We start from the raw sequence: 15,020 nt of genomic DNA on the forward strand, positions 1-15,020 counted from the left end.
CACCAACTCAGGGGCCACGGGTTCCATCCCTGCCGCGAGAAGATCCTGCAGGGGCCGCAAATGCTGAGCCCACGGGCCCAGAGCCCTGCCCTGCGACGAGACGCGCCATCAGAGTGAGGAGCCCAGGGGAACTGCGCGAAGAGAAGAGCTTCACTGGCCTCAGCTCAACAGGAGGAGAGCCCCTGGGCAGCGAGGAAGACCCAGCACCATCCTCTGTCGCTCAGGTGTGCCCGAGTCTTTGCCACCGCATGGACTGTAGCCCACCAGACTCCTCTGTCCCTGAGGCTCTCCAAGCGAGAATACTGGAGTGGGTTGCACTGCCCTCCTCCAGGGGATCTTCCCCACCCAGGGATCGAACCCAGGTTTCCCCCATTGCAGGCAGATTCTTTACCATCTGAGCCACAGGGAAGTCCAGCACAGCCAAAACTAATTAATAATCAATTTTAAAAACTGATACCTCAGAGATAGAAAAGGTGATGAGAGAGCACCGAGAACCAGTGTGTGTTGACCCATCCGACAGCAAACCTGGGAGAGACGCATGAGTCTCGAGACACAGCCCGCCAGACAGAGGCAGAGACGCAGACAGCGCGAACAGACCGGCCGCTGGAAGCCACACAGAGTCTCTAGACAGAGCCCGCCAGACGGAGGCAGAGACGCAGACAGTGTGAGCCAACTGGCCGCTGGAAGCCACAGAGTCTCTAGACGCAAACCACCAGACGGAGGCAGAGACGCAGACAGTGTGAGCCCACCGGCCGCTGGAAGCCACACAGAGTCTCGAGACGCAGCCCGCCAGACGGAGGCAGAGACGCAGACAGTGTGAACAGGCCGGCCGCTGGAAGCCACACAGAGTCTCTACACGCAAACCACCAGACGGAGGTAGAAGACGCGGACAGTGTGAACAGACCGGCCGCTGGAGTCCACAGAGTCTCTAGACGCAAACCGCCAGACGGAGGCAGAGGACGCAGACAGCGTGAACAGACCGGCCACTGGAAGCCACACAGAGGCTCTAGACACAAACCACCAGACGGAGGCAGAGACTCAGACAGCCCAAGGAGACTGGCCGCTGGAAGCCACACAGAGTCCGTAACGAGACCAGTGAAATCTCCACGCAGACAAAAGGCCAGAACTGGACGGCTTCATGGAGGACCGCTACCAAACTGACAAAGAGCAACTTATGTGCCCCTCTTCAAACCCTTCCAGGAGGCTGAAGAGGAGGAAACACTCCCACAGTCTCTCTATGAGCCACCGCCACCCGCTACCGAAACCAGACACAGACACACCCAGAAAAGAAAAGGCACAGAGCAGAGCGCTTTGGGGACAGACGTGCAGGAAACACTCCCACAGTCTCTCTATGAGCCATCGCCACCCGCTACCTAAACCAGACACAGACACACCCAGAAAAGAAAAGGCACAGAGCAGAGTGCTTTAGGGACAGACGTGCAAAACGCGCAACAAAATATTAGCTAGCCGAATCAACAACACACAAAAAGAATCACACGCCGTGATCAACTCGCATTCATCCAGGGTCACAAGGAAAATTCAACATATGCAGATCGATCAGCGTGACTCACCACATCAACAGGAGAAAAGACAAAACAACACGCTCGTCTTCACAGGCGCAGAGAAAGCGCTGATAAAACTCAACATGCGATGACCCAGAGAGATGTTATGGGGAGGGAGGTGGGAGGGGGGTTCATGTTTGGGAATGCATGTAAGAATTAAAGATTTTAAAATTTAAAAAATAAAAAACTAGAATGACCATGAAAAAAAAAAACGCAACATGCATTCATCATAAAAATTCTCCCCAAACTGAGTACAGGCGGAAGACATCCCAACGTAATAAAACCGAATTATGACAAGCGCACAGTCAGCACAGCACTCAAAGGTAAAAGGCTGAAAGCCTCTCAAACGCCGGGACAAGACAAGGATGCCCACCCTCACCATAGGCGTTCAACGTACCACTGGAGCCCTGGGCACAGCAATCAGACAAGAAGTAAAAAAGGATTCAACTTGGCGGCAGGAAGGAGGGAAAACTGTCGCTGTACGCGGATGACGTGATACTCCATTTACAAAACCCTGAAGACGGCACACACGAACTGTCGGAACCGGGGAGGGGGCACCCTGGTCTGCGGAGCGGGGAGGCGTGTTGTCTGGGTCTGCACACTCTTTGTGTGTGTGTGTTTGTGTGTGTGTGTGTGTGTGTGTGTGTGTGTCTGCGCGCTCAGTCGAGTCCAACTCTGTGTGACTCCACAGACAGTGGCCCGCCAGGCTCCTCTCTCCATGGATTCTCCAGGCAAGAATACTGAGGCGGGTTGCCATTTCCTTCTCCAGGGGATCTTCCCCACCCAGGGATCGAACACGAGTCTCTACACCTCCTGTGCTGGCAGGCAGATTCTTTACCCCTGAGCCACCTGGGAAGCCCGAGTGCAGCCTACCATCACTCCGTCTCTCTCATTTGAAAACGGCGCCAGGTACCTGCTCACCCTTCTCGGTTCCCCTGTGTGTGTGGACTATCAAGGCTTCCCAGTGGCACCCGTGGTGAAGAACCCGCCTGCCAGGGCAGGAGACGTAAGAGACTTGGGTCCATCCCTGGGCCGGGAAGATCCCCTGAGGAGGGCATGGCCAGCCCTCCAGAATTCCTGCCTGGAGAATCCCGTGGGCAGAGGAGCCCGGCGGGCTACAGGCCGGGGGTCGCAGAGCGTCGGACACGGCTGCAGCGCCTGAGCCCGCACACTAGTTAGCTATTGTTTCTCTTCTCCATTCCTGGCCTCACTATGACACACTTCAGAAACTTTAATCAGCGCTTTAGGCAAGATGGCAGATCGGGAAGTCCCAGCCCTCAGCTCGCACAGAAGCACTGATCGGTTCAGTTCAGTTCAGTCGCTCAGTCGTGTCCGACTCTTTGTGACCCCATGAATCGCAGCACGCCAAGCCTCCCTGTCCATCACCAACTCCCGGAGTTCACTCAGATTCGTGTCCATCGAGTTGGTGATGCCATCCAGCCATCTCATCCTCGGTCGTCCCCTTCTCCTCCTGCCCCCACTCCCTCCCAGCATCAGAGTCTTTTCCAAGGTGTCAGCTCTTCGCATGAGGTGGCCAAGGTACTGGAGTTTCAGCTTTAGCATCAGTCCTTCCAAAGAAATCCCAGGGCTGATCTCCTTTAGGATGGACTGGTTGGATATCCTTGCAGTCCAAGGGACTCTCAAGAGTCTTCTCCAACACCACAGTTCAAAAGCATCAATTCTTCGGCACTCAGCCTTCTTCACAGTCCAACTCTCACATCCATACACGACTACGGAAAAACCATAGCCTTGACTAGACTATGACTTGACTGATAAACTGGGATTATTGGGGCCAAATGACCTTCATGCAAACTGCAGAATCCAGCTAGTGAGCTGCAACACCTCCATGGGCAGGAAACCAAGAAGAACCAACTTCGAAAGGATAAGTGGAGCAGGTTCTGTTTCCCTGTCTCCCCTTCCACAAGCTGGCACAGCTCAACGCTGAGAGGACCCCCTCCTTGGGCCCAGGCCCTCTCCTACCCCCCGAGAGAACAGTGGGTGCAGCCACGCCACGTCCCCAGGCTCCGGGCCGCTGCCTCAGAGACCACCTTGCTGCTCAGCTCACAAGAGCATCAGGACGCAGACACACTTGGGGCCGCAAAGCAGGAAGACAAGGGACGGGGCTCTGTCTCTCGGTGGTTAGAGGAGCATGGGGTCCTGAGACTTCTCCCTCAGGGCAGGGGCACGAAGGGGCGGGAGCACACCATCGTCTCCCCGACGGGAGGGCAGGGGAGCCTCACGTCACAGAGCACGTCTCCAAGGCTCCAGAATCTCCAACTGGGCTGGAGACAGAAACCCACCATAAATCCGAGAGGAGGCTGCTTCTCCCAGGGCACAGACATCAAAGCAGGGCCACAAGAAACACCAAGAACCAGGAAACGTGGCTCCGCCCAGGGCGGCAGAGAAAGAGAACCGTGGCTCCGCCCAGGGCGGCAGAGAAACACCAAGAACCGGGAACCGTGCCTCCGCCCAGGGCAGCAGGGAAACTGCAGGAACACGGGAGATCTACGAGCTCCCTTACTATGGAAAATAACTGCCCCGAAGCAGCTCAGTGAACTGATCTTCCACAAGGTGCCCAGAGCACAGAATGGGAAAGGACAGTCCCTTCAATAACCGGTGCTGGAAGAGCCAGATGGCAGCAGGCAGGAGGGTGCAGCGGGACCCTCAGCTCACACTATATGTGAAATCATCTCAAAACGCAGCAGAGACTTAAACACACGGCCTGAAACCATGAAGGAACAAGAGGAAACACAGGGGGAGCGTCGTGACACGGGTGAAGACAAGGTTTCTTTGGATATGACGCCAAAAGCACAGGCAGCAGAGACGGAACCAGACCAGGGGTGTCCGGTAAATAAAACCTCCTGCACAACAGAGGAAACCGTCACAGGAGAGGCAGTGGACGCAATGGGAGATGCGTGCAAACCACACATCTGATAAGGGGCTACTTCTCCAATATACAAGGCGCTCACACAGCTCAACGCAAAGTAACACCAACCCGGCTTTTCCATGGGCACGGGACCTGAACAGGAATCTCTCAAAAGACGACACCCAAATGACCAAACAGACGTGGAAAGGGGCTCAGCATCCACCTGAGGGGAGCACACCCCAGAGCCAGGAGATGTCACTGCACGTGTTACAGACACTCGGCTGCCAGGAAAAAGACAGCTGCTGCCGAAATGCGGAGGGAAGAGAGCCTCGTGCAAGGTCGTTGGGAAGGCAACCGCTGCAGCCACTGCGGAAACCGCATGGAGTTTCCTCAAACAACTAAACACAGAACCACCCACCACATGACCCAGCAATTCCACTCCTGGTATGCATCCAAAGAGGAGGCCAGGACCTCACAGACGTGTCTCCACTCCTGAGTTCTGCAGCGATGTTCCCAGTAGCAGGATACAGCCCCAACCTGGATGTCTGCCAACAGATAAATGCACAGAGGAAATGCCAGACACACTCACCCACACACACAGTCACACACACACTCACATGCACACTCACACACACTCTCACACACTCACACTCACACACACTCACACACACTCACACACACTCACATTCACACACACACACTCACATTCACACACACTCACACACACTCACAATCACACACACATGTTCACACACACTCACACATTCACACACACACTCACACTCACAAACACACACACATACACACACACTCAGACACACACACATTCACACACACTCAGACACACACACTCACACACTCACACACACACTGGAGTCTATCCAGCCTTTAAAAAAGGGAACCCCTCCTTTTGAGACAACATGGGTGAAGCTGGAGGACATTATGCTGAGTAAAGTAAGCCAGACACAGACAGGCAAACGCAGCAGGAGCTCACTGACCTGTGGAATCTAAAACAGACTCAGAGAAATGGAGGAGAACGCAGTCCCCAGAGGCTGGGAGCGGGGATAACGGGGAGGTGCTGGTCACGGGGAACAAAGTTTCAGGGCCGCCGCCGAGTGACTTCTGGAGACCTGACGTGCGGCGATGAGACTAGAGCTGCCCGTTCTCCACTGTAGACTCACACCTCCTCAGAGGGGAGCCCGGAAGTGTCCCCACCAGACCCGCAACCAAGTTGTACTCTCTTCACAGCGTACACGGAAGTCAGAACCTCAAGCTGTGCATGAGAAACAGAGAGAATTTTGCCAGTTATACCTCAGTAAAGCTGAAAAGGCTTTCCTTCATTCCACTACACCAGGCACCTTGGGAGTTATTCCATTCCCGATGTTAGGCACGTGCTCCCGTGCTGAAAACGCATATTTACATTTTCATTTCTGAACACGTATGCATTCTCCTCCTCCTTTCAAAAAGACAGTGTTCTAGGTACTTCACCTGAACTCCGGGCACTCATATACACGCGTGCGGGCATGCGCACGTCTCCTCCATGCACGCGTGTGGGTGTGTCTGTGCGTGCAATGTGTGTCTGTGTACTTTTCCAAAGCTCATTTTCGGCCACGCGCTCCTCTCTGTTGCATCTCACTGTCTCTCTGCCATCTCTTAGTATTCCTTTCCGCGTGAAAACAGCATCTAAGCACTTGCGCCTCTGGAAATGCCTTCTTTCACGCTCATTCTCTTTTTATCAAGTTACCTGAGAACACTTCCTACTTTGAATCCAGCCTGTGACTCAAGTACTAGGAGAGGAAAACCCTTGTCAAGGTTAAGGGATCCATGCCCCCAGAGCCCACCTCCTCTCTCAGGACCTGGCGGGTTGAGGCTGAGGCACAGCCCACAGCGGGAGGCGGTGCCGAACCTCCTGGAAGCTGGTGAGTGTTCTGCCTGAAGCTCTCACTTCCGCCCCTTGCAAGTACTCCGACTCAGGGGGAGCTCTTCCTGGTTAATTCCCTGACGACATTGCTCCAATAGCCTTTAGCGTCCCCTTTTGGTAGGGGGAAGTCTGCTCCCAGTGGGCTGGTCATTCTCTTGATGGTAATCTGCGTTTTCTACAGGAAGTAGTTTCAGGACATTTTTAGGGCCTCAGTCCAGTCCACCTTGATTTTTTTTTTCAGTTGAAATTTACTTAAAATACAATTAACTGATTCAAATTGTGTACTTCAGTACGAAACACTTTTTTAATTCAACATTCAGTTTCTCAGTCTACTATGAAACGTCAAGATACTGATGTTACTTTCTTTACTGTGCAGTTAACTAACCTATTTGTTGCCGTAGCTGCCGCACACAGGCTCTCCGTTGCTGTGGGGTCTTTAGCTGAAGTGCGCCCTGTCTGGATCCCTGGCTGGTGACTGAACCCTGGCCCTAAGTAGGGAGCGCCGAGTCTCAGCCAGGGGCCCGGCAGGGCGGCCCTCGGGTGTCTCATGCACATTCGTGAGTCCCAGCCCTTCGCAGGCCGGTTCTCGTCAGTAAAGGAGCCTCCGTTATGTGCTTCCTCAGCCGTTGCTGTCTGTCCTGAGCGTCTTCCCCTCTGACACTTACGGCAGGTGCCACCCTGGCCCTCAGCACAGTCCCGCCCCTGCTGCCTTTCCCTGTCTGCTCTCTCTGCTGCACTCTGCAACATCTCCTCAGTGCTAAACTCCGACTTCACATGTGGCCGCTCAGCTGTCCGCTCCACAGCACGCCTTTTTTAACGTGTTGACTCTACTGGATTGTTCAAGTCGAAAATTTCCAACTCTTTCCAGTAACTGCCTGTTCCTCTTCAAAATAACCCACATGGTACCCTCCCTTTATTCTTCTGTGAGGATGGGTGCCTGTCTGTGTGCACACAGGGAAACCTCCGCCTCTGACCCCGAGACGATCCCCGCTGCCGGGGGTGACACCGCCTACCTCTCGGGCTTTGCTGTGGTTCCGTCTCCATTTGGGGAACTGTCTTTCTGCCCGTGTCTGTGGCTACGTGTTTCAGAAACACGCTCCAAGCACGTCTCAGCGTTACGAGCAGAGGAGGCCCTGGGTGGGCACCACACTCACCCCCTTCGGTGCAGTCTCAGCCTGCAGCCCTTCAGGCCACCCTCCCCCGCCGTCACCTTGTCAGGAAATTCACCGTGATGATGGCAGCAAGAGCCCGCAGCCCCTCGGAGGCCTGGGGTCGGGACAGCACGCACAGGAGGAACCTCAGGCGCAGAGAAAGGGCATCGCCGCCCCAGAGACATGACCAGCGGGCACGCGTCTACTCGAGCATCTGTTCCCCATCAGGGAGAGAGCATCTCCAGGGCCTGGTGACCCCGTCCACGGTGAGGACCCCACGGGGATCTGCTGATGGGCGGGCGGAGGAGGAAGCAGACACTGAAGCGAGGCTCGCAGAGGGCAGGCCGTGTCCCGGATGCCCTCTACTGGCAGGGGCGTCTCAGGAACACACTGGGACTGTCCTGGAGACGACGCCAGGCTCTCAAGAAGAGGCTGTTCCCCTTCCTGTGGGGACGCTGCTGTGAATGCTGCGTGACAGGAAGCACCAGCCCCGGAGAGGACACGCCCTGCGGTCTGTCTGTCCGGAGGACACCCAGGTCTCCTCCATCCCCACAGCCTGGACCGCAGGGAGGAGACGCCATGGCCCCCACGCTCCCCGCCCTGCTCTGCCTCGGTGAGATGGGAGGGGCGGGGGGAGCCCTGGTCTGGAGGGACGCCCCCCCCCCCCCACCAGCCAGTCTGCTCCATCAGGGGACCCCAGGGCCCTGAGGCTCCCAGGGAGGAGAGGCGCTGCTCAGGGCTGAGGGCACGCCTTTCACAGGGCGCTCTCTTCCAGGGCTGAGTGTGGGCCTGAGGACCCAGGTGCAGGCCGGTAAGTCTGTCCCAGGGCCCAGCTCCTTCCTCTCCTGGCGACAAGGGTCACCCCCAGGCCGCAGGGAGGGGGAGGGCACCTCGGGGCGCACGGAGTGGGAGTCTGGGAGGTCTGGGCTGAGAGCTGGGGCCTGGGGAGACGCCTGGTGAGCCCGCCTCTGATTTCCTTCCAGGGACCCTCCCCAAACCCACCATCTGGGCTGAGCCGGGCTCTCTGGTCCCCTGGGGGAGCCCCATTACCATCTGGTGTCAGGGGACCCCGGGGGCCCAAGAGTTCCATCTGGATAAAGAGGGAACCTTAGTCCCCTGGGACAGAGAGAAACCCCTGGAGCCTGGGGTCAAGGCCAAGTTCTCCATCTACTACATGGGACAGGACCACACAGGGAGCTATCGGTGCTACTACAGAACCCCCGCTGGCTGGTCAGAGCCCAGTGACCCCCTAGAGCTGGTGGTGACAGGTGAGGGACACTCGGGGGGCCTCGGGCTTTGCCCTCGGGAGGGGGTCTGCTCTCAGAGGGTGTCCCTCTCCCAGCCCAGCCCTGGAGGGGAGGGTGGGAGCCCCAGGGAATGAGCTGCCTCCTTCTCTCCTAGGACCCTTTGGCAAACCCAGCCTCTCAGCCCTGCCGAGCCCTGTGGTGACCTCGGGAGGGAACGTGACCCTCCAGTGTGCCTCCTATCATGGGTTTAACAGATTCCTCCTGACCAAGGAAGGAGAAGATGCGTTCTCTCGGACCCTGGATGGAGAGCGACGCCGTGACGGGGAGACCCAGGCCCTGTTCCCCGTGGGCCCCGTGACCCCCGGACACGGGTGGACGTTCAGATGCTACGGCTTTTACAGGGACACCCCCCGGGTGTGGTCGGCCCCCAGCAACCCCCTGGAGCTCCTGGTCCCAGGTGAGGAAGTCCCGTCCTGACCCCACACATTTGAGCAGACGAGACAACGTACTGGGGTCTCTGCTCCCAGGGGAGCCGCTGTGAGGGGGTGGGGGGAGGAGTGTGGGGCTCACAGGGCAGACACACAGAGTGAAAGACGACGGGGCCTGGGGCCGGGAGGGGAGAGGGGCGTCCATGGGGGAAGCGTCCCTACTACCCAGCACATGTCTCTCCCCAGGGCTGTCTGGGAAGCCCTCCCTCCTGACCCCGCAGGGCCCCGTCGTCACCTCTGGACAGAACCTGACCCTCCAGTGTCGCTCTGACGTTGGCTACGCCAGATTCGCTCTGTCCAAGGAGGGGGGACAGGACCTCCCCCAGCGCCCTGCCCAGAGGCCCCAGGCAGGGCTCTCTCAGGCCGACTTCCCCCTGGGCCCCGTGGGCACCATCCACGGGGGCCGGTACAGATGCTACGGTGGACACAGCCTCTCCTCCGAGTGGTCGGCCCCCAGCGAGCCCCTGGAGCTGCTGGTGGCAGGTGAGGGGCCAGCGGGTCAGTCGGGGACCAGACTCTGCACAGGCCCCACCGGGGAGCCCCAGGGGTGATGCTGGGACCAGGGGGAGGGGTCCCAGGGAGGCACAGAGAGAGGGGGTGGGGGAGGGGAGAGACTCGGAGAGACAGAGACAGCGCTGAGGGGCCAGAGAGGCCCGCGGAGTCTCGCTCAGAGCCCGCCCGGCGCCCGCACCCCCTTCCCCTCTGCAGGACGGCTCAGAGACAGCCCCTCCCTCTCGGTGCGGCCCGGCCCCTCGGTGACTCCGGGAGAGACCGTGACCCTGCTGTGTCAGTCAGGAGACAGGACGGACACTTTCCTTCTGTCCAAGGAGGGGGCAGCCCATCGCCCCCTGCGTCTGCGCTCCCAGGACCAAGACGGGCGGTACCAGGCCGAGTTCTCCTTGAGCCCTGTGACCTCAGCCCACGGGGGCACCTACAGGTGCTACCGCTCACTCAGCACAGACCCCTACCTGCTGTCCCAGCCCAGTGAGCCCCTGGCGCTCGTGGTCTCAGGTGAGGCCCTGTCCTTCTGACTCAGCAGCTTGGGGCTCTGTGCCCCAGGATCACAGGGCGGTCGTGGAGGAGGGGGTGCTGATGGAGGGGCCCCCTGAGGGAGGGTCCTCAGAGCCCGCCTCCTGCCCTTCCTGCCACACTGGGGTCCTGGAGGGGCAGGTGGGCAGTGAGAGGGTCTCAGGGAGGCTACAGAGCCGTGCAGGGCAGAGGGGAGTGAGGTGGGGACCCCGGGTCAGCCCGGTGCACCCCTACCTGGGCTCATTCCCAGGACCCATGGGCCCAGACCCCACCCTCGGGCCCCAATCCAACCACTGGGGAGTCATGGGGCTATGTGCTCAGCGGTGACAGCCCACCCCAGGGCGGTGTGGGAGCCGGAAGACCTAATGCCCGCTGAGGTCATCAAGGATTCGCTGGGCGTGGAGCAGAGATGGGGCTGTGGAGGGGGAAGTGGCCCCGCCCCCACCCCTTTGCTGACCCCCAGGGGGCTCCAGGCATCAGATCCATCAGCCCGCGCCTCAGTGGGGTCAGGAACTGCAGAGAGGGGCGCAGGCTCTTGGGGAGGTGGTGGCGGGTCCGGGGGCAGGCTGGATATGCCCCTGGTTCAGGCGCCTCCGGAGACTCTGATGTGGACTCCCTCACCCTCACCACACCCGCGCACAGGCCTCAGTTTCTCCCAGTGTGAAAGGAGAGACCCGTGGCCCAGATCTTGGGGATCCTCAGTTCTGAGCTGGGTGTGCCCCCCATCGGGTGAGGAGCACAGGGAGCCCCCGAGGAGGTGACTGTGGGGCCTGTCCCGTCCGCTGCAGCATGGAGACAGCATGTGGCGGGGGTGGGAGGGTGGGGACCTAGAGACCCCTCCACGCAGCCCGCCCCTCCCCCGCCCCTGCTGAGGTGAGGGAGGGGAGGGGACAAGGGAGGACCCTCAGCTCCAGCTGAGACCCTCGGACAGCCCCTGCAGGTGAGGGGCCCCCAGAGCAGGAAGCTGCTGTCCTCCTGGGGGCCAGCTCAGGAGGAGCTCGGGGTGCCCATGGCCCTGGTTCCAGTCCCGGCTCTGCCCGCTCCAGGCTGGGCGACTTGGGGGCCCGTGATCTCCCCCTCTGGGCCTCAGGCTCCTTGTCTGTAAACGGGTGGGATGGGCTGGAGATGGACGCACAGACCCCAGCACGAGTGCTCACACAGCAGGTGCCCAGTTAAGCGGCACCCCTGGCTCACTCGGGCGTCTCTGGTGCCCCAGGCCTCACGTGGTACCTGAGTGTCCTTATCGGGGTCTCGGTGACCTTCGTCCTGCTGCTCCTCATCCTCCTCATCCTCTTCCTCCGACACCGGGGTCAGGACAAACGCAGGGACTCGGGTGAGTAGGGAACGGGGTGACTCGGACCCCTGGAGGCCTTAGGGCATCAGACAGAGGGAAACCAAGGACATGGGAACAGGCTACTTAGAGAATTTTTTTCCACAGTATGGAGATTCCTTAAAAACTAAAAGCAGAATTATCATATGATCCAGCAAATCCACTGCTGGGTATATGTGTCAATAAAACGAAAACAGTAATTTGAAAAGATACAAACATTCCAATATTCATATAGGCAACTTATATGTGCGCTGGTCAGCTGTCCAGCAGCAGATGGATGGAGAAAATGTGGTGTGTGTGTACATATATGTATGTGTATGTATGCATATATATGTACACACACATACACATACAATGGAATATTACTCAGCCATAAGAAAGAAGACAATTCTGCCATTTGCAACAGCGTACACGGACCTAGAGAGCATTACACCCACTGAGTTAAGCCAGAGACAGGTAGATGATTTATGATGTCATTTGTACATAGTGAATCTGGAAAATAATGCAAAGGCATGTGGATGAGAAACGAAACGGACGCCTTGATGTGGGAAAATAACTAATGGTTCCCGGGGGGACGGGCAGATTAGGGGCATGGACTAAGAGACACAGGCTGCTGCATATGAGGGAAACAGGAAGGATATACCGGGTCGCACAGGGGATGTAGCGAGTGTTTTGTAATAACTTTAAGTGGAGTATAACCTATAAAAACACTGAATCATATGTTGTATGCCTGAAACTAATATATTATAAATCAACGCTATTTCACTTAAAAATTTTTCCAGAATCTCAAATCTGAAAATCTAGTGGAAAAAAACACCCCGTGTCAGCTCACGTGCACTAGTTTAAGCCATTCCCCTCCTTCTCAATGTCACGCGCTCGAGCCCAGGTTGCCTTCTCTCCTGAATCCCACGCGTAGGGCGGAGGGCACCACATCCCCGGGCCGAGCCTCTGTCCCGGGACCCCACCCAGGCTAAGGCTGATTTCCAACCTCCCACAGGAGCCGCAGACCCAGGGCCTGAGGACAGAAGCCCGCACAGCAGGTAACTCCAGCATCGACACCCCCAGAGCCCCACCCACAGCACCCCACCTTCTCCCCCTGACACAGCGTCTCCTCCTCAGCTCCAGCCCAGCTGCAGACGCCCAGGACCAGGCCATCTGTGAGCAGGAGAGGCGGTGGCCCGCGGTGGGGGGAGGGAGGTGGGGAGGCAGACACAGAGACTTCTGGAGGCAGTGGGGGGGATGCTCAGAAGGCTGGGGGACCACACAGCACCCCCCAGGGTGCAGGGTGGCGGCTCCAGCCCCGAGGCTCTCAGAACCCCACCCAGCGGTGCCCCTGCTCTGCTGCAGATGCTGCCATGAGCGACGCCCACTCTGAGGTGGGGCTGCAGCTGGACCATCAGGTGAGACCCCTGCTCCCGTCTGGCCACCACAGACCTCCTGTGGCCAATCTCAGCCCAGCCCCCACGTCGCTGTGCTCACACCGCAGCTCCAGCCACGCCCACCCCACGCCTCCCGGCACCTGGGTCCTGCTGTGACCCCTCCCTCCCCTTGCCCTGTGACCTCACGGCTCCTCCTTCGGGGTGCCTTTCCCAGCTCCGTGGCCTCTGGCTGACCTTCTGGTGTGGGGGTGCAGTCCCAGGTCTCATGAGGACGTGTGCATCAGTGGATGGCCCACACGCCCCAGGACCCCTCCTTCACCCCCCAGCAAAGGGTGCAGGAGAGCGGGCGCCACCCCCCAGGCCCTGCAGGGACAGCAGGCGCTCACCTGGCAGTGAGAGGGCCCCACGCCAACAAGCTGGCGGAGTCCCAGAATGCAAGGTGCTGACGAGGAAAGTAAATCAAGAGACGGGACTGGGCGCACGGGGCGGGCACACTCGGTAGGAAGGTCCTGAGGCGGGAGGGACGTGCTTTAGCAGGAAGACGGACGTGTGCCGGGCCAGATGAGCAAGAAGTCTGGGCTCAGACAGAGATCAGGGCCACACAAAGCACCCGGAGGCTCTCGGGCGTCAGGAGGCCCCTGGAGTTTCCATCAGGAGAGAGAGCTGACCTGACCCGAGGTTCCAAGCCTCATCTGGGCACAGCGGGGAGCTGGCTGAAGGAGGGCGGCGGACCCAGGAGGCGCCTGTCCTGCCTCACTGTCTCCCTCCAGCAGAACAGGTGGGAGGCAGGCCCCCAGGAGGGGACAGGCACCCTGTGAGCCCCCGAGATCGAGACGAAGGCGGGAGGCAGACCCCCTGGGAGGGGAAAGACGCCCTGTGAGCCCCTGAGATTGAGACGAAGGTGGGAGGCAGACCCCCAGGAGGGTACGGGAGCCCTGTGAGCCCCCGAGATCGAGACGAAGGCGGGAGGCAGGCCCCCAGGAGGGGACAGGCGCCCTGTGAGCCCCCAAGATTGAGACGAAGGCGGGAGGTGCCCCCCTGTCCTCCCGGTGGGGGGGATTCCGGGAAGGATGGACAGACGCACAGAAGATGGGTCCCTCCTCTCCCGGCCCCCAGGCGCCCCATCTCACACACCTCCCCCTCCGCAGGCTGCCACATCCGAAGGCCCCCAGGACGTGACCTACGCCCAGCTGAACCACTCGACCCTCAGAAGGGGGACGGCCGCACCCCCCAGCCCCCCGTCAGGGGAGCCCCCAGCAGAGCCCAGTGAGTACGCTGTTCTTGCCGTTCGCTAGCCCAGGGAAGACCCGACGCCAGGCTCCAGGGAGCAGATCGCAGACCCCAGGAGGCACGGGAGCTGCCAGCAGTGGACACCACCTAGCCACCAGCAGCCAGTCCCTGGGCTCCTAACAGACCACCAGGAGCCCCTGGGACCCTTCTGGGTCAGCTGGCTCTACTCTCAGAAGCAGCATCCTGGAGCCCGGGTGGCCCAGCGGTTACGAGTCTGCCGGCAACGCAGGCGACATGGGTCTGGTCCACTTGCTGCCGGACAGCTGAGCCCAGGGGCGCTGCAGCTGCCGAAGCCCTGGGGCCCAGAGCCGGTGTTCCTCGGGAGGAGCCAGCGCGTGAGCAGGCCGTGCACAGCCAGGCACCAGCCTCCACTCGCTGCAACCAGAGAGAGCCCACGCGCAGCAGGGAAGACCCGGCACAGCCACAAATAAACAGATTACTAAAAACTGAAAGCATGTTTCAGTTTCCTTTAAAAAGATAATTAATATCCTCATATTTTATAAAGAAGGCAACGGACTTCTCAATTACCAGTGATTTTGAATAAGATCAGCAGATTACTCCAAACGGAGGTAGGAAGGGGGAAGCAACAATGACAAGGGTAGCTACTACTGAAGACAAACAAGAAGGAGAGGAAAACCAGAAAAGCCAGGAAGCTTCGTCCCTGAGGGCGTGCATCACACTCATACATGCCAGGCACAAGGACCAAGCCACACAGAGAGAAGGCATGGCTGTACCGCATCAGGACACGACGGCAGGT

At 58.9% G+C, this 15,020-nt stretch overlaps 1 protein-coding gene and 1 long non-coding RNA gene across 3 annotated transcripts in view; one reads left to right on the forward strand and one right to left on the reverse strand.

Annotated features, from left to right (window-relative positions):
* The window catches only part of LOC138419338 (uncharacterized), a 71,091-nt gene extending 63,160 nt beyond the window's left edge, over positions 1–7,931 (reverse strand). Inside the window, exon 1 of the long non-coding RNA XR_011248946.1 lies at positions 7,577–7,931. This is a non-coding gene — a long non-coding RNA (uncharacterized lncRNA). The remainder of the gene's footprint in view (positions 1–7,576) is intronic.
* LOC138419323 (leukocyte immunoglobulin-like receptor subfamily A member 6) lies at positions 6,164–14,715 on the forward strand. 2 transcript variants are annotated; one of them, XM_069552059.1, is made up of 13 exons: positions 6,164–7,766; positions 7,837–8,113; positions 8,276–8,311; positions 8,484–8,768; positions 8,902–9,204; positions 9,422–9,718; positions 9,944–10,246; positions 11,481–11,597; positions 12,592–12,634; positions 12,714–12,751; positions 12,942–12,994; positions 13,188–13,412; positions 14,122–14,715. In XM_069552059.1, exons 1-13 carry the CDS (start codon positions 7,581–7,583, stop codon positions 14,266–14,268), a joined length of 2,310 nt encoding a protein of 769 aa, XP_069408160.1. In that variant the 5' UTR covers positions 6,164–7,580; the 3' UTR covers positions 14,269–14,715. The 2 variants fall into 2 exon arrangements, with proteins under 2 accessions (XP_069408160.1, XP_069408162.1); XM_069552061.1 differs by lacking the exon at positions 13,188–13,412.
* Positions 14,716–15,020: the final 305 nt, after the last annotated feature.

Source organism: Ovis canadensis, chromosome 14 (genome assembly GCF_042477335.2).
Source record: "Ovis canadensis isolate MfBH-ARS-UI-01 breed Bighorn chromosome 14, ARS-UI_OviCan_v2, whole genome shotgun sequence".
Classification (NCBI taxonomy): domain Eukaryota; kingdom Metazoa; phylum Chordata; class Mammalia; order Artiodactyla; family Bovidae; genus Ovis; species Ovis canadensis.